We start from the raw sequence: 27,752 nt of genomic DNA, 5'->3' as shown, positions 1-27,752 counted from the left end.
TGATTCAAAAAATGCCTTCTACACGCGCGTGAGTGCATGCATAAGGGCTAGTGATAATTTAATTTGAGCATAAGATGCAACAACAACACATATCAATTTATTCAAAATTATTTTCGACTCTAATACACACGTACATGATCATGCTAGATACAAGCATAATCCTCTAAACTACATATTAATGAAATCCTCTTTGTCAACCAAAAGAGGGTGAAAAAACATCTTTATCTTCTATTATAAACTAAAATAATGGATAATAAAGTAATTTTGCACAAATTAAATTTTATATTTTTTAAAAGTATCACCTACAAGTGATCTTAACAAATCTCTAATTTAAAAAATAAAAATAAAAACAAAAACTTATCGAGCATCTTCACTTTCTCTCTTTCTCTCCCTCTCTCCTCGTCTTGAAAACAAAAATAAAAAAAATTATCCACACACAAAATGTATGAAGCCATATGCTAATGTCTTTTAATTTAAGTGAACTAATAACACTATCTTAAGAATATAGAAATGCCACATGATACTACCATCAAATTGAAATTAAAATCAAATAAAATTTCAATCGCAAGTGTCATGTATCGAAATTCGAATCTACAAGAAAACTCATTTACCTTTAATAGCATAATTCCATTTTTTTTATATTAGAGATGGCCATAGACAACAAAACAAAACGTATGACAAGGCATTGAGAGCATGTCATTGTATACGTAAGCAAATATAAAGAACTTACTAGTGTTATTGAAAGTGGAGCGAACGAAAACAAAAAAAGCAGGTTGTGCAATGTCGATTTTTTAATTGGTTTATTAATAAAACAAAATATCATTAACGTCGTACCCAATCATAAGAAATACGAGATCGAAATCTCCCAAATACCCCTAGTAAATTCCCTCCCTGTAGTGCTTTTCGCTCTCTCTCCCCTCTCTCTCCTTCCCCTTACCAAAAAAAAGCAGGTTGTGCAATGTCGATTTTTAATTGGCCTCATGATTCGGCTCGACGCCGATGGCAATCCCTCTTTCAATTTTTCTAGCCTTCCTCCTTTATATTCTCATTAATTGTTGCTTATTTATTTTTGTTTTAGTATTTCCCTCTATAAGTGTTTTCGTAATGTGGTTATTTGTGAGTTTTTCCTCATGAATATTTTAATATTGTGTTGGTAAGTTATTGGCTGCTCTTGAGATTATTTTGTTGAAAGTGATATCATTGTTGATGGTGTTGCGCATAAAAGTCATAGTAGCATGGACATTAGTTGGTTCATAGTCAGTTCCTTTTTAAAGTCGGCGCTAGTCGTTGACAAACCGTGAGCTCATGTTTGTTATATTCAAGGCCTTGTGTGTAGAAGTTCATAAAATGGTAATTCGCTAAATGTGGAGTTTCTCTTGCTTTGGAATGCCATATCAGTGCCCTCAGTTTGTGTGTAAATGATTTCAAGACTTGGATGTGTTCCTTTGCTTATTATCAAGTTTGTCTCGCCCTCAAACCTACTTGTACCGATGATTATGAATTTCGCCAAGTTAGCTTTTTATGTTTTGTTAAAGTTTCTCTGGGTTGAGGATCTATCGAATGTTATCTTAAATGAGCTCTTTGATATTCCTATCAATTCTTAACATTATATAATAAACCAATGTAGTTTCATCTAAAAAAAAAATATCTCGCTAGTAAGTGAAATGGTAATTTATACAAAAAAATGGGATAATTCTACTAAATTCATCTAAATTACGCTGGTTTAGCCAACTTAACTAAACTCATATCTGACAAGTTAAACTATATATTCAATGATTTTTCATCTAAGAAATAATACTCACTCTTTTTCTCCTAATACACATCTTTATTTAATTATGTACGTTATTTTCGTTCGAAATATCTAATTGTGGTATTTTGGGTATTTCACGCCCCTTCATCCATCCTCCCGTCGCATCGACAAGCGACATATCGTATGCAATGATGCATCGAAAACTACAATAAAAAGAAACGGGAAGCAAAAAACAACTGCTGACCATTTCTCCAATTATTTTAATCCTCCGACGTTTAAAACAATTAAAGCCTACAAGACTAGAACGGCGACGTTTTTGTCACCTTGTTATCTGTCGGCTTCTTCGATTCCCGGATTCTTCAGCTATCCTAGAGTATAAATCGACGACCAATCCGTTCTCTGACGGTTTCAATCAGAGACCGAAGCAAAACGAGGACGGTTTTAGTAAATGGGTTTGCGCGAACAAAACGACGGCGTACGGAGGAGTAAGAAATCATCGACGAGGGGGCACCACCGGTTCGTGGGGGTGCGGCAGAGGCCGTCCGGGAGGTGGGTCGCGGAGATCAAGGACTCTCTGCAGAAAGTGAGGCTCTGGCTTGGGACTTTTGACACCGCGGAGGACGCGGCTCGTGCCTATGATGATGCTGCCCGAGCACTCCGCGGTGCCAACGCCCGAACCAATTTCGAGCTGCCACAGAGTAATGGGGCCGGCAATGGTGGCGCGGGCGTGGCGGAGAATGTGCCTTTTTCGTTTGAGGCGGTGTGTGGGAATGAGGTGGAAGCTGAGGGGTTGCTGGGGGCACTTAGAGCTAAGTTGCAGGATGGTAAGGTGATAAATCGTGTGCTTCCACAACCACCGCAAGGAAATCGTGGCACTAAAGCGGCGCCGTCTCCGGTTGATCCACGTGGTGCGGTTACTGAATCCGTCAATCCGCGACCGCCCCACATGGAGAATCCAGTTGTATTAGATAATCAGTGGCAACTTCAGGTTCACCCAGCACCATCAAACCAAACCATGGTGTGGGCCAACGAGAGCCAAGTAGCATATGAGCAAGTGCAAAATTGGTCCACGTGGCCGAATAACAGTATGCCGTATGTACCAGAACAGTGCTCTATGGAGCTTCCGTTGCCGGCCGTGGGCACGCAGCTTCTGTCACAGATTGATGGTAGTGCTGATGGTGGTGATGATGGTGATGGTGGTTGGTGTTCAGATCAGCAGCAGTTTTTGCACTGTGACGGTAGCAATTGGGGAGGAGCTAATGCCAATTGGGATCCTCCTTTTTATGCTTCCTCCGTGCTAGGGTGATGGGATCATATCATATAATTAAAAGAATTTTAACGAAAAGCTCTCGGTAGTGTTCACTTTAATAAAAAATCATATTTTTACATTAAAAGTCAATCCTGATACTATTCACTTTACCCTTTATTTCGACCTTATCGTTAAAACTCAAAGTTTTCAAGCTATTTTCATTAGTTTTCCTTATAATTAATCTATGTAGTTCTTTTTGTTTTACCATTTTAACCTTACAACATAGGCTTTGCAGGCTAATCAATTCTTTCATGTATGTGCCCCAATAAATTATGAACCCTTCTAGGGTATGCATTTCCTACCGTCATTGATAAGTTGCTCACGAAAGGGTGAGATCTTTTGTAGTTTAGCATGAGAGTTATCCTTATTGGACAACTCTATCAAAGTTTCTCTTGTTTACGTGTTGCAGTAGTTAGAACTACCTTAAAGAAGATGTAATCGATATTTGTACATTTATATATGGTTTAGTTAATAATTTTTAACATGTATTTAAGCTTGGGATTCTAGCAATTATTTTCATTCGCGTGATTTTTGAATTTGTCAAACTGAATTACCATCATGAAAAGGAGTTGTACTGAGAAAAAAGAACTGCAAAATTTGGGATTTGGTCACGTTTCAAAACTTGCTACATCAATCCATCAAACAAGAAACACCAAAGTAATGCTACTTGTAGGAGGTATGAAAACGAAATGCGTCTTTCTTCTTCGAATTCAATCCTCCTTGTTTCGCCTGGGCGCTTGTGACAACGAAAAAGAAGATGAAGAGCCCTGCAGAATGAAAAGATTGCAGTAAGGTGTGAGCGCAAAATTTGCTTTAGATCGTGCTGGAGAAATGAATAGAGATTAACTGTTCATTAGAAGCATCATCCTCACCGTTGGATCATTTTCGCATTAGATCAGCCACACCCCTTTTACATGGGGGGGAAGAGCAAAGTGAATGTTAGATACAGAAACATCAATTTCTTTGATGTGAGGTTTAACATTAACAAACTAAACTGTCACTCAACAAAAATTAGCACACGAAAGATGGCAGGATAATGAGAAGGACCGGGATTAAAACCCTATCAAAGCAAGCTTAGGACACGGCTTTAAGTACTCGAAAGGATAATGCCTCTATGAATCTTAAAGGGAGTAACATAAAAACCTTCAATAATTGAAGGAAAAAAAATCGATAGATATAGCTGTTTGTGTGTAGCACTAACCTCTTTGGGGAAAGGGAGTTGTAGACCCACCAGCAGAGATCGCAGTTTGTTCGGTAGTAGCACACAGGAGTCTTGTTTCAACCCGAAAAGTGGCTGAGATGGGAAAGGTGCAGAACAACAAATTGGCTGATCGGGCAAGAAAATAGAGAAAAAAAGTTAACCAATGATCATCAATTAAAACCTTTTACGATTAAAAGTAAAAACTAAAAATAAAAACTTACAGCTCCTTGACTAAAACCCATTAGGCTGCTTGTAGCACCAGCAGCAGTGGGGATCCCCAAAGCAAAGCCAGTAGGAGGGTTACTGAATGGCTGAGAAAATGGAGTGGTAAAAGCACCACCAAAAGAGACACGGTGACAAGGTTTGTGAAGGATAGGAGTTTGATTTAGCTGGAGCAGAAATGAATATGCAGAGCTTGACGAACTAAAGAGAGTCAGAGATGAGGTTTGTGACAGTGTAAAAGGACCTGGTTGAAGTACAAGAAATCGCAAAACTCGATGAACTGAATGGCGTAGACGTTGTTGTAAAACCTGTATTAGTGAAGGATGGAGCTTTTGGAGTAAACATTGTGGCATTAAAAGGACTTGATGCATGAGAAAATGTCTGTGCAGGATTCAAAGGGGTTTGGCTGTGAGGTAGTAGTGCCAAGGCCACTCCCAACAGCAGGAGCTGGACCACCTGGAAGTCGAAATTATAACATTTTGAACTTAGCAAATGTCATTATTGCTGTGAAATGCGGCAAAATTTCCAAGATACTGAAAAGTTATAACTAGAAACCGTACTTCATCCCCGCGTTGTTGGCCCCCAAAAATTGGTAGAGTGGCTCCACCGCCTGAAGGCGGTGTGCTGGAAGCACTAAAAGCTGGGATGCAGGTTGAGCCAGATGTAACAGACAAACAGAAACCTACAAAATAAGTTTACTTCATAATCATGATCCAAATTCATTTTGCAAGGAAAGAATTCAAGCCACTCATAATTGCGGTTTAATACAGCAGATGAAACTAAATATGCAAGGGAAGTTCAATAATCTCATATGTAAGCAACTGAAATGGTAAATGATTCCGAATAACCATCTTTCACCTCAATCTGAAACAGTTGATTTGTAGTGGACAGAAAGTGGAGAAATTCAATTTAGTCCACCGGCTAACCAGCAATTGATGACGCATGAGTTGATGAAGGGTTGATCAAAACGAGGACCACTTGAAGCATCAAAATTGGGGTGGCTTGAAGTACCAAAGATAGAGCTAGATGAACCCAAAGCCGCGGTGCATGAAACCAACGCTCCACTAGATATCCCAAATCCAAATGCAGCTCCTGTGCTTCCAAACGTAGGACTTGTTGTCAAACCAAAGAGCGCAAAGCTTGTAGTACCAAAAGCTGGTGTGCTAGCAATGTCAAAGGTCGGGATACATGGCAAACCAAAGGGAACAGACAACCAGAAACCTGCACACTAATTGATGTACTTCAAAAATCAAGATAAAATAAATTTTGCAAGGGAAGAATTCTAGCAAGGTAAACAATCGCATACTTAGAAAGTGACGTTGTACGCAATTTCTAATAACCATCTTTCAGGCTTACCAATAATTGATGATGATGAGCTAGGTGTAGAAGATGCTCCGAAGGAGGCTTTGTATTTTTAAAAGTTTGCGCGGATGAAGCACCAGTTGTTGTGGAGAGAGGTTCTGTGCCAAATACACAATTCTGACCGCACCTGCAGAGATTGGGAACAGAAGCATAGTTGTTGTTCCGCTCACGCTCAAAGGCCGATGGGAACAGACTTGGCCTTCTAGATGATTGTCCATTAGCTGTTAAGCAATATTCAATGAATTCCCAGCCGCGTATTGGCATGCTAGATGAAAATTACAGAGAACCGGAAACATTCTTAAATTACTGAAAAGTTTTAACTAGAATTCATACCTTTATCCTCCGAACGGAGTTCTTCATGACTTTTGTCTTTACATTCTGGGATTTCTGATATTGAATTCAATTTCTCCGCTTCAATATTATTCCGATGCAATAAAGGAGTTGCTGATACCAGATGAAAATTACTGAAAACAATCATTCACATATGCAACGCATTGAAAATTACTGAATGCAATTAACAAGGAAAACAAAAATCTTGACTCCTGGCTCATATAAAAGATTGAGATGAGAAAACTTACAGTTAGTCGGACCCCAGTACCCGACAGGTGAAAAGTGGTGTGTACAAGTACAAGACCCTTGAAACGGATTCATGAACATCTTCAGTGCTTTGTGGAGATCAAGCTGAAATAAGAATAGAACAGAAAATTAACAACACTTCCACTCTAGTCCAGTGATCGTCTTTTCATTCGCCCAATTACACATTGGTAATTTTGCAATCGCAACAATTTCAGTGAGAGTAAATTGGATTATTGATTCTTAAACTATGACCGAACTGTAGCTTTTGATCCTAAATAATAATAAGAATCCATCAAAATTGGTATGATGTAGAGCATTGATCCTTGATTTCGATTCGTGGCAAAATTAAGCACATTGACACACACGGATGAAAAATTCTAACAAAGTTGGCATGAAGGACTGAGGCTCCACGTTTTGTCAAATTCGGATACCAGTTTTATTGAATATTTAATTCAAGAACCAATGCTACAATTAGGTCCTAATGCTTCAATAATCTCTTTCAGTGAATCAATATTGAGAGAAATCGCTTAGATACAAGTTTAATTATCAAAGCAAACAATTAATTAACACACTATGATCTGATAAACACAGAAGAACCATAAACGTTAGGGTTTTGCAAAGTATCTAATCGGAGTGAGTGAATGAAATTGAGAGAGAGAGAGAGAGAGAGAGAGCGTGTGTTGCACGAAAGAAGGGGCGGAGGCTTACGTCAGTATTTGCAATAATAGGCATAGCGTTCAAATTAGGTCCGTATAGAAGAAATATATTCACAAATTATAATATTAATAAATTTTTTAAATTATTTTAAATGTATGGAAAAATATTTTAGATTTATGGAAAATTCAAATAAAAATAAAAGAGGTACGAAGAAATATATATTTATATACAAAATGTCCTCGTCTAGTTCCAATCAGTAGTTACGGCAGCCCCAGAAGACCTTTGTTTTTAGGGTTTAGGCTTTTGCTATCCTCATTTTTATCAACCAACTGGACTGAAGTTTTTTCTCCTTGTTCATGTGTTATTGCAGTAGTTAGGGACAATTTTTTTTTAAATTTGAATGTAAGTGATATTCCTTTTATAAACTACAGTACTAAGGGGAGAGGAGATGGTTTGAATTTGGGACGCGATAAATTGAAGAGGAATTGTCCTAATCACCGGAGCAATTTACCACTTGCATAGTGAGTGACAATCTTAAAGATGTAATCAATATTTGAAAATTTATATAGGTCTTGTTAATCATTTGTTAAGATGAATTAATCCTTGGTTGCCAGAACTTTATTTCTTTTCAATGATTTTTTATTATGTCAAAGCTCATAACAACCTGAACAGAAATTGTATTGAAAGAAAAAGACTTGTTTCTTCTTCGAATTCAATCCTCGTTTGCTTGCTTTGCCTGCGCGCCTTTCACCATGAAAAGGAAGACGAAGAACCCTGCAAAAGGAAAAATATTGCAATAAGATGTGTGAGCACAGATTCGCATTAGAACGTGCTGAAAAACGATGTAAGAGTTCATTAGATGCATCATCATCCTCACCTTTCGATCATTTTCCTCACTACTATGCATGCTTGAATTTCTTTCAATGATCACCTGCAGCCTCCTCATTTCCTGGCAGAAAACAACGACAAAGTGAATTCCACATTCAGTAACATCCCATTTTCGTTAATGTGAGGTTTAACACACTGAACTATCACTCAATAGAAATTATAACACGAAAACTAAGTTAGATTGATGCTAAGATAATGAGGACGGGATCAAAAACCTATCAAACTTAGGGCAAGACGGGCGTATTGAGGAATTTTTACTGCACAGATGTATAATGCCTCCATGAATCTTTAGGGAGTAAAATAAAAACCTTCGATTGAAGAAAAAATTGATACAGCTGTTTGTATGTGGCACTAACCTCTAGTGGAAGGGGTGTTGTAGACCCACTAGAGGAAGTCGTAGTTTGTACGGCATTAGGAGTACCTGTTTGTGCAACAGACGGCGTGCAACCGAATAGGCCATGATTACATGTCGAAGTTGTTGCTGGAGCTGGAGAAGGAAATGCAAATGTAGATGCGGGTCCAGTTGATGATGAAGATGCATAAAGATTGGGTGTAGATGAGGCTCCAAAGACCGCAGCAGTAATGGATGGATTTTGTGGAGCAGATATATTAGATACAGTAGAGGTATTGGACAGACTCAAAGATGTTTGAGCAAATGTCGGTGCAGGTTTCTTGGTAAGCAAGGTAAAGTGAGTCACACCACCAAGAGCCGGTCCACCTGAAATTTAAGATGGGAAATTAATCATACGTAGAACATAGTAAAGGCCATCATTCCTCACAATAAATTCTTATGCGTTATCCAAAGTTTATAAAACAAAATTTACCTTTATCCCCCAATTGATAATTCTGCCATCTCATTTCCTCGTGAGATCTGTCTCCATAAATTGGCATTGACGATATTGAGTGGAATTTTTCATCCGGCCGACGCTCAGAAACTGGCTTCCCCAGAGCAGTGTTTCCAGTTGTTGATTGAGCTCCTGCATCATAAAGTATAAGAATATGATACAGATAGAATGAAACAAAACACAACGACCTTCACAAATAAAACAAAATACTCACCACATGAAGCGCATAACTGGCAGCAACCGGACAGAGAACTTAATTGACCAAACGCAGGGATTGATGAAAAGCTTTCAAACCCATTCTGTCCAAGAATTCCCGTCGAACCACCTGTGTTGCCTACAAAGCCAAAGACAACAATTGATGAAATCAGTACCAACGGCTATAACCATTCAAAATGCATAAAACATGTTACCTTGCGGAGTTTGACTAACAATGTTGAAGACAGAACCACTACTCTGAAGAGGCTGAGATGACACGAACAAAGGCTGCACAGAAAACAGAAATAGGGCAAAAAGTTAGCCAAAACCATCAATTAAAATTTATTCAATTAAAAATATATGGGAGAAAAAGAAACTTACAGTAGCTTGACCAAAAGCAATTGGGTTGCTTGTAGAACTAGCCGCAGAGGAGCTCCAAAAGTAATTGGGTTGCTTGAAGATGGTTGAAGAAGTGATGGTGCAGGATGCAAAGGATTCGGCTGTGAGGTAGAAATGTCAATGGTACTCCCACCGGCAGGAAATTGAACACTGGAAGAAAAAGTTTTAACGGATTACTTAGTAAACTTTGACAAATGCGGAAAAAATTCTGAGTTACTGAAAATTTTGAACTAGAAAGCATACCTTTCCCCAATTTATAATCTTCCACACGGAGTTCTTCGTGACTTTTGTCTTTATATTCTGGCTGCAGATATTGACTCCACTTTCCTACTATCATCAACTGCAGGAGTTGCAGTGTATGAAGCCACGCTACTACCCTTGCGTTGTTGGCCACCAAAAGCTGACTGCCCGGTGTTCCCAATTGTTGTTGATTGACTTACTGCACCACAAAATAAAACAGAACAGAATGAGGCATTCCTTTACTGTAACAAAACAATTCAAAACCAACACCCATATACCTCTAGAATACTCACCAAATGGAAAACACTGTGATCCAAAAGGAGACGAAGCACCAAATGGGCTGCTACTGAATCTGAAACTTGATTGGGTAAATGCGGAAGTTGGTGAAGAGCTCAAAGGTTGTGTACTACTAAATGAACCAAAACCAATAGTACTTGAAGCACCAAAAGCTTGGTTGCTTGAAGTACTGATGGTGGAGCTAGATGAACCAAAAGCCGGGGTGTTTGAAGCTCCAAATGATCCACCATAAGACCCATCTCCTCTGCTTCCGAACATAGGACTTGTCGTTCTAGCAAAGGGCGCGAAGCCTGTTGCACCAAAAGCTGGTGTGCTAGCAGAGGCAAAGGCTGGGATACGTGTCGAACTAAAGGGAACAAACATCCAGAAACCTGCACAGTAATTTATGTGCTTCATAAATCATAATCAAAATATATTTTTCAAGGAAAGAATTCTAGGGCACATGCCGACTACATAAACAGGTGAAGTTCCCACAATATACAAAATTTGTTTCACAAGTCAGCTCATAGATCCAGATGTGTAGCGAACATAATGTTTTCAACAACATATTAATGTCATACAGAAACCACCACTTATATATAGGCATAAACTTTCGGGGAAAAAGAAAATTAAGGAACTCAAATTGGGGTTTAATGTAGGGGACAAAACTAGATATGCAAGCACAGGTAAACAATCGCATACTTAAGAAGGTGACATTGTACATGATTTCTAATAACCATCTTTCACCATAATGACATAGCACAGGTGGGAGGCGGCTTACCAGCAATTGGTGACAATGAGCTACTGAGACCAGGAGTATAAGGTACTCCAAAAGGAGGAAAGGGCCAAGAAGACTGCGCTGCTCCAAACAAACCATTTTCACCGCACCTGCAGAGATTGGGAGCAGAAGCGTTGTTGTTGCGCCACTCATGCTCCAAGAACGATTGGGAATAAAATGGGCTTCCAGACGAATTCCCACCTGCTGTTAAACAATATGCATCAATGAATTAAACTATTTTCCACAGAGAACAAACAAGAGATTATGCAGCACAAATACTCCCAGCTGGTTATAAATGCATACCAGATGAAAAAAACAGAAAACAATCATTCAAATATGGAATGAACTGAACATTACTGAATGCAGTTAACACGGTACAACGGAAATCTTGACTCATGGCTCATATGAAAAGATAGAGTCGAGAAAACTTACAGTGAGTTGAACCCCAGCCAGGAAACCGAAGGGAATCACCACCCATCTTCAGAGCTTGTGGAAATCAAAACTGAAACAACAACAGAACGAAAAGTTAAAAACAATTTGAAATTAAAATTAACGAAAACAGAGTCATATAGATGATGTTTAATAGCCCTCAAATACAATAAATTATCAAAAAATCCAAACTTTTGCATAAATCCTCAAAAGCCAATCTAGTCAGTAAATCCTCTATTCAATCGGTCCAATTACCCGTTAACGTAATTTTGCAGTTGCAACAATTTGAATAAGAGTAAATTGGCATGAAGGTTCAATGCTTCACATTTTGTCAAAACAAAATTTGAAGGGTTTCTACTTCATGCCCTCATGAACGAAAATTACAATTAATTCATAAACGAAAGCTATAATTCAGTCGTTTAAGAACCATCGCTCCGATTTTCTCTTTACACATATAAATCTCGGGAGAAATCGCTCAAATAAAAGTTGAATTACTCACATTATAATGTGAGAAACAGAGAAAAACTGTAAGAGTAAGGGTTTTGCGAAGTACTTGAGATGGAGCGAAATTTTGATACATCAGACGATAAAATGCGAGAGAGAGAATTAGGGTTTATTCTTTTTGGGAAGAGAGTCGCAGAGTTGGGGTTTGATTTGAGAGCGAGTAATTTATATTGGGATGAATGAATAGCATTAATAGTAAGCAGAAAGCGCGGGTAAGTAAGCGTGGGTTGAAAGAAAGCACGGAGAACGTAACTGTAGCGTTCAAATTAAGTCCATGCCTTCAAACGACAAACAAAAAATTGCGTTTAAGTTGTTTCTTCTGTCGTTTTTGTAAAAGTGTGTCTTTTTATTTATTTATTTTGCTCTCATCAAAATATGTCCATTGTACTATAAATTTATTTTTTTTTTGTTTCAAATAAAGTTAGGTGTTCTAGAGAAAAAGTGACTATGACATTAATATATTAAACTCATATAAGAATTACACTTTTACATGATGTTGAAAAGTTTCAGTGTGATATACTAATATATTGACTTCGTGAGTTTAATATATTAAACTTATGAATACAATATATTATACTCATGAGTGTAATATTAATATATTGGATTCATACTAGTGTAGCATTAGTGCAATAAGCATCAAGTTCAGGCTGCCTGATTACTATATTCAAGTATCACATTCATTCAAACTATTGTGAAAGCCTTAAAGTCTAAATTTGGTTATCGCCCTTCTTAAGTGGTGAACGTTACCACCATTGTAAGAAAACACCACTATAACCAGAGTTAACCAATTTAATTTTTTTTAATACATAAAATATATAATATTTGCAATTCCTTTCAAATTTGCTCTCATTAACTTGTGGGACTTTTAGCCATGTTTGCGGTGACATGGACATGTTATATATAGCAAGGTCACTTCCTGTGATTTTCACTTTGTAATTCCATATGAATGCAATTTGTAATCGGCCCGTTTGGTAGGCTGAATGGAACTAGGTCTTACGAATATAATTAGATTAGTAGGAACTTGTAAGACATAACTTGTAATTCATATAAAATGATACGTTAGATCCACTCTGTTGTGGATTCATAAACCCTCATGTTCAATTACGTTCATCTTACATTTTGACACAATAAACAATGAACTGAACTCAAGTTCATTTTAATTTATCATAACCTATCTCATCCAGCCTATTAAACAGGGCTTATGTGACCCTCATGTTGGGCTGGTAACGTGCTCTCAAGATGGTAACGCTCGCTAGCTCGCCCCAAAAATCCCTCGTGGCTTATGCAAAGGAAACTTATTCGTTTTATTTATTTTCTCAAGGTGTAGAAAAGAACCAAATTGAGTTAGTTCCACACTCGATCCTCAATTGCTTGATTAGAAGTCAGATTTATCAAGCCGCAACCATTCACAATTCTATGATTTCTATCTACTAGCACTACCTAGTAGTATCACGCTCGTGTTCAATACAATTTTTTGTATATGCGAATGTGACCAGAAAATAAGGCGGTGCACATAAATCCCTTCATGTCTTCGTCGGACTCTCAAGCTCCAACTTTAACCTGTCTAGAAACCTTGCTGCAACCGATAGATTCCAGAGCATAACATGACTATACACTGAGCCTGCAGATTCACACAAACCTGATGTAAGGTGGAGGCTGTACGTTTTCAAGGATGGCAAATTGGTTTCGAGCGAAGAACCCTTTTACGAATTGCATCGTCAAAGATTCCTCTTTTCAGGAGGGAAACGAGAGTGGCAGACATTCCTACATTCCATCCGTCTTACAGCAAACAGCATGCTATTGTGCAATTCCAGCGAGTAGAAGAAAATCAAGTTAGGCCTTACTTAATTGACCTTGGAAGCACGAACAGAACATTTATTAATGGTAGTGCAATTGAACCTCAAAGGTATTATGAACTTGTCGAGAAGGACACAAATAGGTTTGGTAATAGTAGCCGGGAGTACGTGCTTCTTCATGAAAACTCTGCAGCTGATTGACTGTTCCTGACATGTGACGGTGCAAAGTGGCAAAATTATGAAGATTGAGCATCAAATTTGAGCACATGTTATTTTCTAATCGGAATTTTTTGCTACTCTGTACTTGTTAGTGGCAGAAACAACCCCCAAATGTGTTTTTTTCTCTTGCAGATTTGATCATCAATTGCTGTACTGGAGCTTTTTTTATTTTTACTTATTTATTCTTGCTAATATGGTGTATGGAAATGAGTGGATTTTATCAATAGCATCAATTTTGTACATGTCTATATGTTGCTTGTAACACAATATTGTTCCTTGGTTTGACGAAACTTTACTTCTTTATTTTGGTTGGCACAATAATCCTGTTTAATTAAACATAATCGGGTTTCAAGAGCTTTTAAGAAAGGTTGATATTTTACAAATAATTTCATAATTGTTTCTTTTAGGTTATGATTGTTTTCTTGATGATTAAGAAGTCATGCTTTTGTATCAGATATTTTTCTTGATGATCAAATAAACTTTAAGATTATCTCATATTATCTTCTAGAGTTTACTGTTTAATAATTCTTGTCATCGTTGTTGCTTTTGTCACTTTATATCAGCATATATTTTCTTCCTCGGGTACATAACCACCAATTGATTGAGAAAGTTTGAGATGATGGGAAATAGAGGCATGCGTGACTAAGCTCAGCTAAAACAACCGACTAATCTCTGTACTAATCACAGGACATATCACTCCTCAAAGTTCAAACCTTTATATATGCAAAGCATGAGGCAAAGGCTAAGTGGAGTTACTAAAGATAGCAACTGAAGAAAAAGGTAGTATATATGGACATGCAAATTTGGGTCCCCAGTAAAGAGTGGTCATGGTCATCCCACAAAAGTAACTGCTTGATGGTCCTGGTGATGCCAGAAAGTAGTTAATTTGACGTATAGATTCTTGATTCGGTGCCCTAACTATTTTAGAACGGAGATGTTTTTCACACTTCTATTTTCTCTTCATGCATACTTTGGTTTATTTATGTTCGTTGTTTATGTTGAAATATTTCACATTGATTGTATCTTTAAAAAAAAGAAGAGTTTAAATATCTTAATTCCTCTTTGTGTTAAAACCCTTCACTTGTCGGACTTAAAAAGTTAGGGGATAATATTGATGTTGTTAGAAGTAGGCCTTTGACCCGTCTCTCTGATACTAATACCGAAACCACTCACACTTGTCGAACTATGTAGGTGATAATTAACAAGTCAGGGGACTTGTTGAAAGTGTGTACTTGTCGGAATGTGCAGGTGATAATTAACAAGTTAGCAGACAATATCAGTGTTGTTGGAAGTAAATTTTTGTCCCGTCTCTCTGATAATTCTACAATTTTTCTTTAATCCAATAAATTCAATGACAAAACATAGTTAAAAGTCTGTAAAGAGAGAAAAAAAATATTTGCGAAAATCACTTCCCACTACAAAATTGAAGAAAAAGGAAAGGAGCTTGAAATAAAAAAGCTAACTAAGCGTAAAGATAATGACTACACGTGGTGATTTAGTGATTCAATAATGTTAGCCAAATCACATTGATGACTTTGCTATTCGTGCATGCCTATAATTGTGAAAAATGAACAGAAAGCTTGAGTTTTGATCATTCTTTATTTCCATAATCTTCGGCTTTTCAGCTATCGGGCTTCAGTGCCCTCGCAATATGTTTTATGTGCTCAATTGATGTACTGATTTAGTTAGAAATTGAGTGTGCATGATATTCATACTTTTTTAAAGGTTAGGTTTTCTATCAATAATGTTGATATTTGTAATTGTATCACTTATTCGTTGATACGTTTTGTTATTGACACGTTATCTGTTAATTATTGACGGTATATTTATAGTCTGTCCTTTTTAATAAAGAATGCAGGTCATGCTCAATGATCAAACTAAGTTAATTGAGCATAATCCCATGTTTTTTTTTTTTTTGGAACAAACGATATTAATTATCTACATTAAGAGTTGTTTTTGGAACAAACGATATTATCTACACTAAGGAGGAGGGGTGGGCTTAGCCTTACAATTGGCTAAATAATAATATGATTCAAATTCGCCTTTGGAGATAGTCAAACCTAAGACCTCTTACTTATAAGTGAAGAGGAATACCATTAGAACGTAATACTAAGTGGCTAATCCCATGTTTTAAACACTATGTTTCTTTTTTCTTTATTTTTTTTTTTTAAAGTTATACGGTAGGAAGATTTAATAATGGCCATAATGTATGAATAATAATACATTTTTCTGTTATCAGTCAATATTATCGACGATTTATTGACATAAGAACAAGCATTCTGCCTAGAAAGGATATAGTTAGTGGCGCTTCATGAGATGAACGTTATTAATCTCCTCCGTCTAATCTAAACCTACCTCACCTCGCTTGCCTCACCCGGGTAGGTGATCAACATAGTTTAATTGATCACAATCCCATGCTTTAAACATTACTTTTCTTTTTGTTTTTTAAGTTTCTTGGTGGGAAGATTTGATATGTTGTTCTAGACCATGTGTAGAAGATATACGGCTGCTGTTCGTCCTGGTTCGACGATGAAGTATTAGATGCCAATGCGAAGCACAGAAGGAGGTAGAAGAGTATTTATTTCCAACACCACCACTCAAAAGAGATGCCTATGATGAGCTATATATAGTATAATTGTTGACTTAAAGAAGATTCACTAGGACAAAGAACATAACCTGATACAGTGGTAAAAAAAACTCATGGCCTATGACAAGACTCTACAACTTCTAGGGTAGGGATGTATGAGGGTCGTGAATTCGATGCCCGAAAAGAACTGTACGAAACGATTCCCCGGTTAGTCTGTGTGCATTGGAAAGTATCAGTCAATGAAAAAAAAGGAAGAAAAAAGAAAGGGAATCAAAGATTAAATTATGTCAAAGTTGGTTGCTTAAAGCAGTGATGTGATTTAGAGAATTTAAATCTTGCTTTGTGCCCACTTATTCTGGAGCTTGTCTATTTATCTCAACAGATTGGCCCGCCCTCTGCTGTGTTTTTAAGCACAAGAAAATCATCCTCTAAAACTCAGAGTTGTTGAGAGGCCTGGCTAGCTCAGCCCTGCCTCCTAGTGTGACTCACAGAAATGACGGACGTGAAAGGGTGTAGCGAATGGAAGCCTTTTATTGCCATGGTAGCAATCGATTTCTCGTTCGCTATAGTGAATATTCTGCTCAAGAAAGTGCTCGATGAGGGAATGAACCATTTGGTTCTTATCACGTACCGGTTGACGATTGCTACCATTTTCTTAGCACCAGTTAGCTACTTTGGGGAAAGGTAGGCAAACATCATTCCTTGCTTTTTCGGAAATTCATTTTGATATTTCTATGCCTTAACTTGCTGAAGATTTTTCTGATTTGCTTGCAGGAATACTAGACCAAAGCTCACACTTCGCATCACATGTTTTCTCTTCTTAAGTGCAATTCTTGGGTTAGTAAACTCGACAGAGACTTGTACATCAATTTTACATTTTTTCATGTGTCTATATCTTTTTGTTGTTGCAGGACATCCCTAACGCAATACTTCTTTCTCCTCGGAATCCAATACACATCTGCGACTTTTGCCTGTGCCTTCGTCAACATGGTGCCTGTGATCACTTTCATAATAGCGTTACCGTTTGGGTACAAAAAAGTCACAAAAACCTCATTTACATGTTCTTTGAATCTTGTTCACGTGCTGCTGTACGAAATTGAGCGTTTAATCTTGCAGGTTAGAGAAAGTGAACTTAAAATGCCACAGCGGGAGAGCAAAAGTACTCGGTACACTGGTGTGCATCGGTGGAGCTTTTATACTAACTCTTTACAAAGGAGTTCCTCTATTTGATTCCTCAAAATCCACAGTTAGTACTCAAACCATAGATCATGGCATGCAGCTGAGGTCAACGCGAAACCATGAGGGTTGGACGATTGGTTCGATAGCTTTGGTTGGCGGAACCCTACTGTGGTCTTCATGGTTTCTTGTTCAAACAAACATTAGCAAGATGTATCCTTGCCAGTATTCTAGCACCACAATAATGAATTTCTTTGGTGCCATTCAGTCTGCAATCTTATGTGTTTGCACAGGAAGGAACCTTTCCATGTGGGTTCTGAGGGGAAGGACACAAGTCATAGCTGTCCTGTTTTCTGTAAGTATTACCCTTCTTTTAATTACAATTACGCAAAAATACTTAAGGGGTTTTGGTATCTTAGTTCCAAAAGTTATACAACTTCACGAATCCAGGTAATGTCAGTTGGCCAGTGCAATTAATATATCCGTTTCCAGGAAATTAAAGAAGCTTAGAATATCGCTTTTTTCAAAAGAAAAAAAAAAGTTATACATGCTTCAGCTACATGCCTTACTATTGGTGTATAATTATATATACATTATACAGGGAATGATAGCATCGGGATTAGGTTTTGTGGGGATGTCATGGTGTGTGAGGAAACGGGGGCCGGTGTTTACTGCAGCTTTTAGCCCGCTCGTGCAGATAATGGTGGCCCTAATCGGTATCCCCATCTTCCATGAACTACTCCACCTCGGAAGGTGAACTTTCCTATCTATTTTACAGTTGCCAATACCTACATATGATTACTACTTATGGTAATAGCTTTCCTCATTGGTGCTGCATTGACACTGAGCAGCTTGTTAGGATCTATCGTTGTGATCGTCGGCTTGTACATTCTTCTATGGGGTAAGAAAAAAGAGATGCAGAAATGTGCGACAAAACTAGTCCAAGAATCTCAAGCAGTCAAAGAGCAGGAGCCGCATTTACCCGCCATCACAGTCTCCGTTGATTCGCGGTGTCCTTGAAGCCGAGTTTCATATGCTTTCACGTTCAAAAGCCTTCATTTTTTTCTTCCCAATTGATTCTTATGGTCTTCTAGCGAGGATCTTAAAGAAAAGTCATCTGTCATAACCGGAATAAAAGTAGATAAAAGTTTTCACCTCTTTATCTGATGGTTGCAAAATTTCCCCCATGGTTCTTTGTGAGGCTTGTGGTAATGAATATGTTAAACAAATTAGAAGGACTACCGGTTTTGTAGTTGAGATCTTTACCATTTGATGTTGTTTTTTTCTAGTGGAAGATTGACAAATTAGATGCTGAGGCGTCATCATCGTAATCGCGCACTTAAAATGGATGGAAATTTACGTTGTAATCACGTACTTAATTGATCAAAGTTATGTCTACTTCTTGCTACAGTGGGAATATGCAGCGACACACACGATGTTAGAATATTCGATATGTTTTTCGAACACAACTTTCTAGACCGATAGTGTTTGGTTTAAGGCAAACATATACAACAGACTGAGGATCCTCTCCGGATCCTCTTTGTGAGGATCCCAAGGATCCTCCAATCACGTTCGTTCATCGTATACTGTATGGTAATAAATTATTGTAATTTTTTATTATTTAAAATTGAATATAAACAGTACTTGAAGAAAACTGATTACACGATGTATGCTGAATCGATGTGATTGGAGGATCCCCGAGATCATCACAAAGAGAATATAGAGAGAATCCTCATTCATATATTATTTTAATGTTAAGTTTGGATGAGGGGAATTAGATCCTTTCCAGATCTCCTAAACTGGGGATTCGGGGGATCAATTAATACTAACCATTCATCAAAGATCGTGCGGCCACAATTGAATGTTTTTTTCAAAAGTAAAGCAATCTTGTTTTGTATGAAAAATATAAAAAAAGAGAAAAACTGTGGCCGCATGATATTTGATGAACGGTTGTTATTAATTGATTCCTGGGATCCCCAGTGAAGGGATCCAGAGAGGATCTAATTCCTAGATGAGGGACTTTAAAGTACATAAAACTAATGAAAATGACATTAAAAATTTTTTTTTTTTTAAAGAAACTAATGAAAAGGGCTTCAAAACCTTGAGTTTTAACCAAAAAAAACCTTTATATAACTTTATTTAATGATAAGGACAAAAGAAAGAAACAAAAAAACAAAAAACAAAAAAAACCTAACTAAAGGCGCATGCAAAAAGTACCCAACCAATCCTTCAATTACATAACCCTTTGACATAATCCAAGCATATTTTATTCCCCTAAAATTAAAATTTCAAATTGAAGTGGGTTCCGTTCGATTCAGAACCACATCTGCGGAGGTATGGTTGGGAGGGAGTCGGTCAAGTGTGGGTTGGAATGGTTCGGGGTAGGGGTGGGGCAACACCATTAACAACATCATTGGACTCATCACCCATTTTTCTAGTAATGGTATTGAGCTATTAGCCATGCATGATTTTAACAGCGTGGACGTTGATTTCTATCATGTTTTCCTTTTAATCTTTTTTTTTGCATTCTGGTGATAGAACTTGAAAATCTGGGACGAGCATCTACCGTTAAGTTTCATGAACAGTATAGTATCGTTAAATTTTATAAACAGTGTCGTACCGTTAAGTTTCATAAACAGTGCAGTACCATTAAGTTTTATAAACAGTGTATTAAATTTCATAAACAGTTTGTGTGAGGGAAGCGCGGGTCCGCGCGTCAAATTTTTTTTTAAATATTAAAATTATTTCTTTTTCATTAAAATTTAAGTTTTTTGTCTTTTTTATTAAAATTTAAAGAGTTTTCATTAAAATTTAAGTTTTTTTCATTAAATAAAGTTATAGCATAATTTTTTTTATTAAAATAAACTTAGTCCAATAGTCTGACGTGCGAATCTCATAACTATTTGATGCGCAACACATGTTTGCGAGCACACAGCCCAATGAAAAATAACTTTTGATTTATATGAATTATCTTACAGCCCATAATGGGACAAATAAAATACATAAAATAAAGTCTTAACAAGCCTTAGGACCTAGAAGAAAGAAACAAGGCCATGCCTACTAGTGATAACTATGGAATAACTTTGATTTTATAGATACCAAAAATCAAAACAATTATTCTGTTTTGCCCAAAAAAATAGTAGCACTGATAGTTTGAAAAATCAGTTGAAGTTTGTTGGAAGCCCAAAAATGTCATGAGCAAGCCCAAATAAGTCTCAAAGCTCAACTACCATGCAAGCCTCTATTCAAGCCCAACATATGCAAAATTGTGGGATCGATGAAGAAATAAATTTACAAACATGTCATACTACAGTAATTAAATCGAATATTCATAAATCAAGCTATACTTATTTGTCATGCTAAAATAAGCCCAAGTCACATGCTCGAGGCTTGTTAAGTGAATTGTGGTGTGAATGGTTACGAAAATTCATCGGCCTTATGTGGAATCAAGGTTACGAAAGACTTTGGGCTACTTGGGGGTTTAAAGATCCTAGCCCATAACCTTTGAAGTCCACATAGGCAGGTATTGAGAGAGAAATAGTTTTACCTCTTTTCCTAGCAAGCTAACTAGTTCAATTAGGACTAAACTAGATTCCAGCCCTAAGTTCACGTGAAAGCCCTTCAAAACAGGCATTTAATGCTAACTTTCCCTTCCCAGCTTATGCAGAAGTTCAATGCGTGAAAGCCATGAGCCACGTTACTAAAAGTACCGCCTACGGATCGGGGGTAAAGAAGAACTAGGGAGAAGAGGGACAGAGAAACACGTCCAAAATAGAGATCCCTCGGGAAAGGATCATTGAACTACAAATATATGTGGAGAACATTAGAGAAAGGATCCACCAATTCCCCAGTTTTTACACAGAGAACCAGAGAAAACCCAGAAACATCACCTTGCAACCTTAGCATTTTCCATGTCCATCTTCTAAGTATCGCAACCATTCTAAGTCTTGCTACCACCTTTGGAAACCCAGATTATCAAACAACAAACACCCATACAATCATCCAATCCTTCTCTCTTTCATGTAAAATTGATGAACTTCTAGCTTCCATACCACACTTCTCTTGATCAAGCCATTATTTACCCAATCATGCTAATCTTCAAGTTATTGATCTAACCGAGATATTTCCTAAGACAAGCTAACTCTTTCGAGATATTCAGGGGTTTGGTATAAAATTGAACCAAAGGAGACAAGAGAACACTCTCAAAGCCCAACTCCACCTCAACCTAAAAGTCCCCCACCAAAGTTTAGTGGCAATACTGTAAAAAAGATGAAGTAAAAAAAAATTGTGGCTTTTTCGTAAATAAATTGAAGTTTGGGAAGTAGTTACATTTGCGTAACTTGACTATTTATATATAATCAGGTCAACTATTTAAAGTAAGTTGAACTATTGTGACATCGACTGTTTATACATGATCAGATCAATTGTTTATACACGATTAAGTTAATTGTTTGTACATTAATAAGGGTGAGTTCGGTACGATTACTGTACCAAAACTCTTGTACCAATTACTATACCAATCTTTTAGTATTGCAAAATCTACTACCATTACCCTGCCAAAATTTCGTAACCCCAAATTTTAGTATGCTAATAATTCAGTTGGTATGGTATAATAATTGCCGATTAAAATTTATGCGTCTCTTCCTTTGGCAAAAATGCACATGTAAAACAATCAACACATTTGATTAAAGATCTAAGCCTCATGCACCCACGAGGTGGGGATGAGGGGTTAGGCTAATCGATCTTCGATGCCTAAATTTGTTTCTTTGAAAAAAGTATGCGTTTAGGGTTTTTAGGGACAACAAAAGCTTGCCAAAATTTGGTAGAATTTGAGAGAGAGAGAGAGAGATACACACACACACACACACACACACACACACACACACATAGGGAAGAGTGTCGGCCATGGTATAGGGGTTTTACCCTATACATGGAGGCATCCTATTAGCCAAAGTGTGTGGAAAAAATATTCTCAAGATAATAAATAAGAAATAATATATTGAGATAATAATGTAAATATTCCTGATTGATTTAAATATGAAGTACTTACTTGAATGAAGTCAATCTTTAATTAGAAATGTATTAAAGATAGGATTCGTGTAATTAATCATTATCTTTAATACTTTGACTTTTCCTTATCAAGGCATGTGAGTTGTGGGCCTTCAGGGGTCTTGAGCTGCACGTAGGAATATTTAAGGCCTTCAGGGGTGTTGAGCTGCGCGTAAGAGTATTTAAGGAGCCTACTCATTTAATGAGGACAATCTTGTCTTTTTTGAGCAAAGGTCCACATGTCACCTTTCAAATTTTTGAGATTATTTTAGGCACCACAATAATGATATTGTCGCTATGTTATTGGGCAATATTTTATGACACAAAAATATGTTTTTTTAAAGTCCAATTCAAGGAGCAAATATAATATTGTTCAATTTGTATGCCATTAGCTCATATTTTGTAGCCTTAAATGTGTTATTGTCTTAAATTCATCCTCCATCTAAATAGAATTTAAATTATTTTACAAAATTCAATTAATAGTAATTACAATATATATCAATTCTTTTTTCAAAACATGTTGTAGCTGCACAAGCCCTTCTCGCGTGTCATAAGAATCAAATTGATTTCACCAAACTTAATATTAATGGATCAGGTAACATTTTAAAAGCATTCTTTCTTTTCAACTCATTTATATCTTCTAATCTTTTTTTTTTTTTTTTTTTTTTTTTGGCTCGGCTATCCCACTTTGCCGCCATTTCATTTTATGCCACCAATTTCTTTTATGCTGCGTTATTGAGCTGAGAAGAACTTTTAATTATATAATAGAAAACTATATAATATTGGTTCGATAAAGTATTACAGTTCGGTGATGATTTTGAATATCATTACCATATCGAAAATGTATAGTTCGATACAAATACTGTAAACATTATCAATTGATACAAAACTTTGGTACAAATTTGGTGATACCATTGGTAATTTGGTAAAAGATTTCACCCTTAAACATAAATTAAGTTGAACTTTAGCGGTTTCTGCATGATTAGATAAACTGTATACATCACTTTTGGTGACACTGATTGTTTATACATAATTTGGTCAACTATTTATACACAAATTAACTTGAAATTTGATGGCACCGACTATTTATAGATGATTAAGTCAACTGTTTATACATGAATTTTGGTGGTGTTGAGGCCAAAAAATATCACATACAAGCCCGGTCAAGTCTCAAAACCCAATTACTATGCAAGCCTTAAACCAAGCTCAAAACACATGCAAAGGTGCAGAATTGAGAAAGGAAAATATTTACAATCATGTCACATTACGGTTATTAAGCCGGACATTCATATAAATCACATCATGCCCACGCAAATTCATGCATATTTATCAAGCCATGTGCCTTATCACGCTAATCACTATTCACGCAAAAGTAAGCCCAAGCCACATGTTTGGGGCTTGTCAAGTGAATTGTAGTGTGAATGGTTACAGAAAATTATGGGCCTTTGTCAAGTCAAGATTATGGAAGACTTTGGGTTGCTTGGGAGCCAAAAGATAGAAGCCTATAACCTTTGTAGTCCATGTGGGTAAGTTTGAGAGAGAATCACCCTAGTTTCCTTCTTCCTTAACAAGCTAACCAACTTAGTTAAGAAAGAATCAAGCCCTAAGCCTTAGGGACACGTGAAAGCCTATCAAACATGCATTTAATGAAAAAAAAAGCTGACTTTCTCTTCCCAGCTCACGTAGAAGATTGACACATGAAAACCATGAGGTGCGTTACAAGAAGTAACGCCTATGGAAGGCTAACACGAGAAAGCAACGCTTTGGGAAACATGCATGATGCGGGTTTCACCAGGTAGCAGCACCTAGCCATCTTGCACTTAAATAGAAGTGGTAGAAGAACTAGGGAGAAATGGGAGAGAAGACCAAGCCACAACTAGAGATTCCTTAGGAATCCTAAAAATGAATCATTCAACTACAAATATAAGTCAGATGCCTTAGTGAGGATTCATGATGACACAGAGCCTCATAGCCCAGAGAGAAAAGATAGAATGTTAGGAGGATTGTATTACACAAAGCTAGGATAATTCCTCCCTTAGTGCATAAAAATTCTAAAATGCCTTTCCAACCTTAGCATTTCCTATGGTTTTCCCCTGAAGATCCCAACCATCAAAAACCTTATTATGACCCTAGGAAACCTAGATTATCCAACCTAGAATACCATACAACCATGCAAACTCTCTCTCATGCTAAATTGATAAACTTCTAGCCCTCACACCATGCCTCAATCGATCAAGCCATTATTTGCTTAACTATCCTATCTTCGAGTCATTGATCCAACCGGGATATTTTCTAAGATGTGCTAATTCTTTCAAGATATTCCAGGACTTGGTATGAAACCGAACCAATGGAGACAAGAGGACGTTCTCAAAGCCCAAATCCACCTTGACCTAAAAGTCCCCTAATAGGTGGCACCGACTGTTTGTAGATGATTATATAAATAGTTAAATAATCATGTATAAACAGTCGATGCAACCAAAATTTAACTTATTTATGACTCTGCCACTGCTTTTTTTTTTTTTTTTGTCTTTAATATTAATAAAAGTTGATTAAGTGCTTATGGTTAATGAGAAGTTTGTGAGACCATTTTCTTTAGTTTTTCCTTTTTTAAAATATAAAGTTACGTTCATATATTATTGACCAGTGTTTTTATAAATTATCAACAACGGTTTCTTCATAAATTACTTGCAGCTGTTTATGTATAAACCATTATTTCTTTATAAATTATCAACAATTGTTTCTTCATAAATTATCAAAAATTGTTTCTTCCGAAATTATCGAAAATTGTTTTTCTATAATTAGGCCATTTTCATTAGCTTATGGAGAAACAATTGTTGGTCTTTCGTATAGAACGAAATAGTTATTAGTAATTCATGTAGAAATAGTTCTTGATAATTCGTACGAAATAGTTAATTGTCTTTAGATAGTTTGCACAATAATGTGCAAAAAACTGGGGAGTATTTGAAGGGGTTTCACACAACAAATTTTAATGAAGACACTTACCAATAAGGACAAAGGTAACAGAGTGATAGTATTATCATAAATAAGTTGAAGTATGTGGCAGTTTGTAATTAAGTTTAAGTTACCGACAACTATTTCTTCATAAAATGGGCAATTGTCTCTTCATAAAATCGGTTATGAATACACTAGTCAATTAGACTCATTTATGTAATATTGTACGTATATATTGTAATTCAAAATATTAAGTAAATTTTTTTATTTTTGGATGTGCTTAATAATTCATCTTATTATATCATGATGAAGAAAAATGATAATACACAAAAGAAATAGTTACTTTTGGAAAATCGAGAAATTTAATACTTAATTATTAAAATGCATTACAAAAAGAATATCAGTGAACGACTCAGAACTACAAATATGCTACTAAAATATTACAAATGCACTACAAAAACATTATATATGTATTGTATCTAGTCATTTTAAGTTCCTCTTCCTAATTTTTGTGGTGCGCTCCTAACAATTTAGCTTATGTTCTGTGGAACTTAAACATACCATGTGAAAGAGTATAATATGCAATGGTCATTAGAGGCACTTCGGAAGAACACTGTTTGATTCCTTATATATAAGGGGTCATTTCTTCTGGCAGATTGATAGTTAATAATAATGATATTACTTGTTATTATAATTATTGATTTGTTAGACACATATGGATGACTAAGCTATTTTAAAATCAAATGAACTTTGCTTTAGATGATGATAAAAAGATTTAACAATTTAAATTATGACATTTGTACAGTGAAATGATGAAATGTTGTTATGTGAAAGGGACTGACTTCTTCCGGTAAGAAACCAAGTAATATTCACCCCCCAAAAGGCCAAGTACCAGTTTGGTATTGCTTAACTTTTGAAAAAAAAAACAGGTATGCAAAAAAGCACCCAGTTTTTTGTGTTTGGTAAACTTTTAAAATCAGCCTTTTTTCATAGTTTTGGGTGAAAAAAAAAACTAAAAAGGCAAAGCAGCAAAACCCAGCTTTGGAAAAACAACTTTTTATCACAATACATGGGTGAACAGTGCCATTAAATGAATTTTTCAAAATGGCAACTTTACCCTTTCGTTCTCCTTCATCTAGTTATAGACTCAACCCCCTTTCTCCAATTGCTCTATGGTGCCGTACGACCTAGATTCACCACCCCATCCCCTTCATCTCTTCTTACTCCCCAGATTTGCCACCCCATCTCTCTCCCAATCCCCACCAAATACACCCATCGCCACCTCGCATACCATGATCCCAACGCACTCCCTGCTAGATGATAACACAAATCCCACCCACCCATCCACCACCACACCTTCCAAAACATGTAATGCCCTAGAAATTGAAATGCAGAAAATAGTAATGGGAGTGAGGATGAAGGTTCCAGATCGCCGAAATTGAAAGAGAAATGCGAAGGGATGAAGGTGGGTGAGGACTTTGAAATTTCAGGAGGGATCATTGATGAAAAATGGAAGAAAAGCCAGAAACATTTTGGCATAACGAAATATTAAGAAAGAAGAATGAAAATGTGACAGCCCGTCCCGGGAATATTAAAACGTACGCGTGAAAAGACAGTTTTGCCCCTAGTGCATTTTCTTTATGTTTTGTGGTTGTTTTTGGGTTCCTTGTTGGCATGTTTTGGGCCACACACCATAACCTGCACCCACATTCATTCCCTTGCCCTGTACTCCCTTGTCCCGAGCCCCATTCCTTTCCCATTCTCCTTGAAACATACGGACACACACACAAACTTATCAAACCTTCACAGATCGAAGGTATAAAGTATTTATTCATGCTCGTGAGGCTTGTAGGAGTCCAACCATACCCATTTCAGGTAAGAATACCTTTGTTTTCACGTCGAACTCACGATGCCCGATTTTGGTACTGTTCATGCACACGTAATTTCTCACGTTTTAGGGAATTTCAAGCTTGTAGAAAGCTTGGTGAGGTCCCTAGGAGGCTCGGGGTGGTTCGTTTGAAGGTTTTGGACGTCGGGATCACGAGTTTCGAAGTTGGCCAGAGTTGGGGTGATTTTCCAGGTAAGATTTTGTGGTTTTTAGCACTTGAAAGTGGTATGATTGTGTTCCTCTCGTTGTAAGCTTCATTTTGGTACCAATTTCGTGAAATTTGGTTGAAAAACGAAGAAGATAGGACTATTTGAAAAATTCCCAGTTTTCCGGCGCCGGCGACGATGCCGGAGGCTCGCCAGGGAAGACGACGGAATATTTCGTCAAATCTGACGGAATATTCCTAACGCCGTCAGTTGATGCCGTAAGCGTGCCTGCGCGTGGCCGTGCCTTG

General features: G+C 36.9%; 3 protein-coding genes and 2 long non-coding RNA genes across 7 annotated transcripts; 2 read left to right on the top strand and 3 right to left on the bottom strand.

Annotated features, from left to right (window-relative positions):
- Positions 1–2,009: 2,009 nt before the first annotated feature.
- On the top strand, positions 2,010–3,095 carry LOC103950734 (dehydration-responsive element-binding protein 2E-like). Its single transcript, XM_009361963.3, has one exon. The coding sequence runs from the start codon at positions 2,199–2,201 to the stop codon at positions 3,054–3,056; it is 858 nt and encodes a 285-aa protein (XP_009360238.1). The 5' UTR covers positions 2,010–2,198; the 3' UTR covers positions 3,057–3,095.
- Positions 3,096–3,620: 525 nt separating this feature from the next.
- LOC125479602 lies at positions 3,621–7,062 on the bottom strand. 3 transcript variants are annotated; one of them, XR_007260123.1, is made up of 8 exons: positions 6,423–7,062; positions 6,178–6,308; positions 5,839–6,065; positions 5,341–5,703; positions 5,043–5,164; positions 4,482–4,938; positions 4,261–4,386; positions 3,621–3,826 (listed from the first exon to the last, which is right to left on the bottom strand). It is a non-coding gene; the product is annotated as an uncharacterized LOC125479602 (long non-coding RNA). The 3 variants fall into 3 exon arrangements; XR_007260124.1 differs by having other exon boundaries at positions 5,341–5,710; positions 6,178–6,288; XR_007260122.1 differs by having other exon boundaries at positions 6,178–6,288.
- Positions 7,063–7,679: 617 nt separating this feature from the next.
- On the bottom strand, positions 7,680–8,931 carry LOC103950733. Its single transcript, XR_007260125.1, has 3 exons — positions 8,790–8,931; positions 7,955–8,683; positions 7,680–7,851 (listed from the first exon to the last, which is right to left on the bottom strand). It is a non-coding gene; the product is annotated as an uncharacterized LOC103950733 (long non-coding RNA).
- A 1,047-nt stretch (positions 8,932–9,978) lies between these two features.
- Positions 9,979–10,880, bottom strand: LOC103950732. The gene is made up of 2 exons (XM_009361962.3): positions 10,702–10,880; positions 9,979–10,312 (listed from the first exon to the last, which is right to left on the bottom strand). Exons 1-2 carry the CDS (start codon positions 10,849–10,851, stop codon positions 10,037–10,039), a joined length of 426 nt encoding a protein of 141 aa, XP_009360237.2. The 5' UTR covers positions 10,852–10,880; the 3' UTR covers positions 9,979–10,036.
- A 4,770-nt stretch (positions 10,881–15,650) lies between these two features.
- On the top strand, positions 15,651–18,569 carry LOC103950731 (WAT1-related protein At3g30340-like). Its single transcript, XM_009361961.3, has 6 exons — positions 15,651–16,917; positions 17,008–17,070; positions 17,145–17,261; positions 17,350–17,764; positions 18,011–18,162; positions 18,261–18,569. Exons 1-6 carry the CDS (start codon positions 16,727–16,729, stop codon positions 18,427–18,429), a joined length of 1,107 nt encoding a protein of 368 aa, XP_009360236.1. The 5' UTR covers positions 15,651–16,726; the 3' UTR covers positions 18,430–18,569.
- The last annotated feature ends 9,183 nt before the right edge of the window (positions 18,570–27,752 follow it).

Source organism: the organism of the source record quoted next, unplaced genomic scaffold (assembly GCF_019419815.1).
Source record: "Pyrus x bretschneideri cultivar Hongxiangsu unplaced genomic scaffold, Pyrus_bretschneideri_v1 Contig3, whole genome shotgun sequence".
Lineage (NCBI taxonomy): Eukaryota > Viridiplantae > Streptophyta > Magnoliopsida > Rosales > Rosaceae > Pyrus > Pyrus x bretschneideri.
Note: the sequence above shows the minus strand (reverse complement) of the source record. Positions and strands in the feature narration are given on the sequence as shown.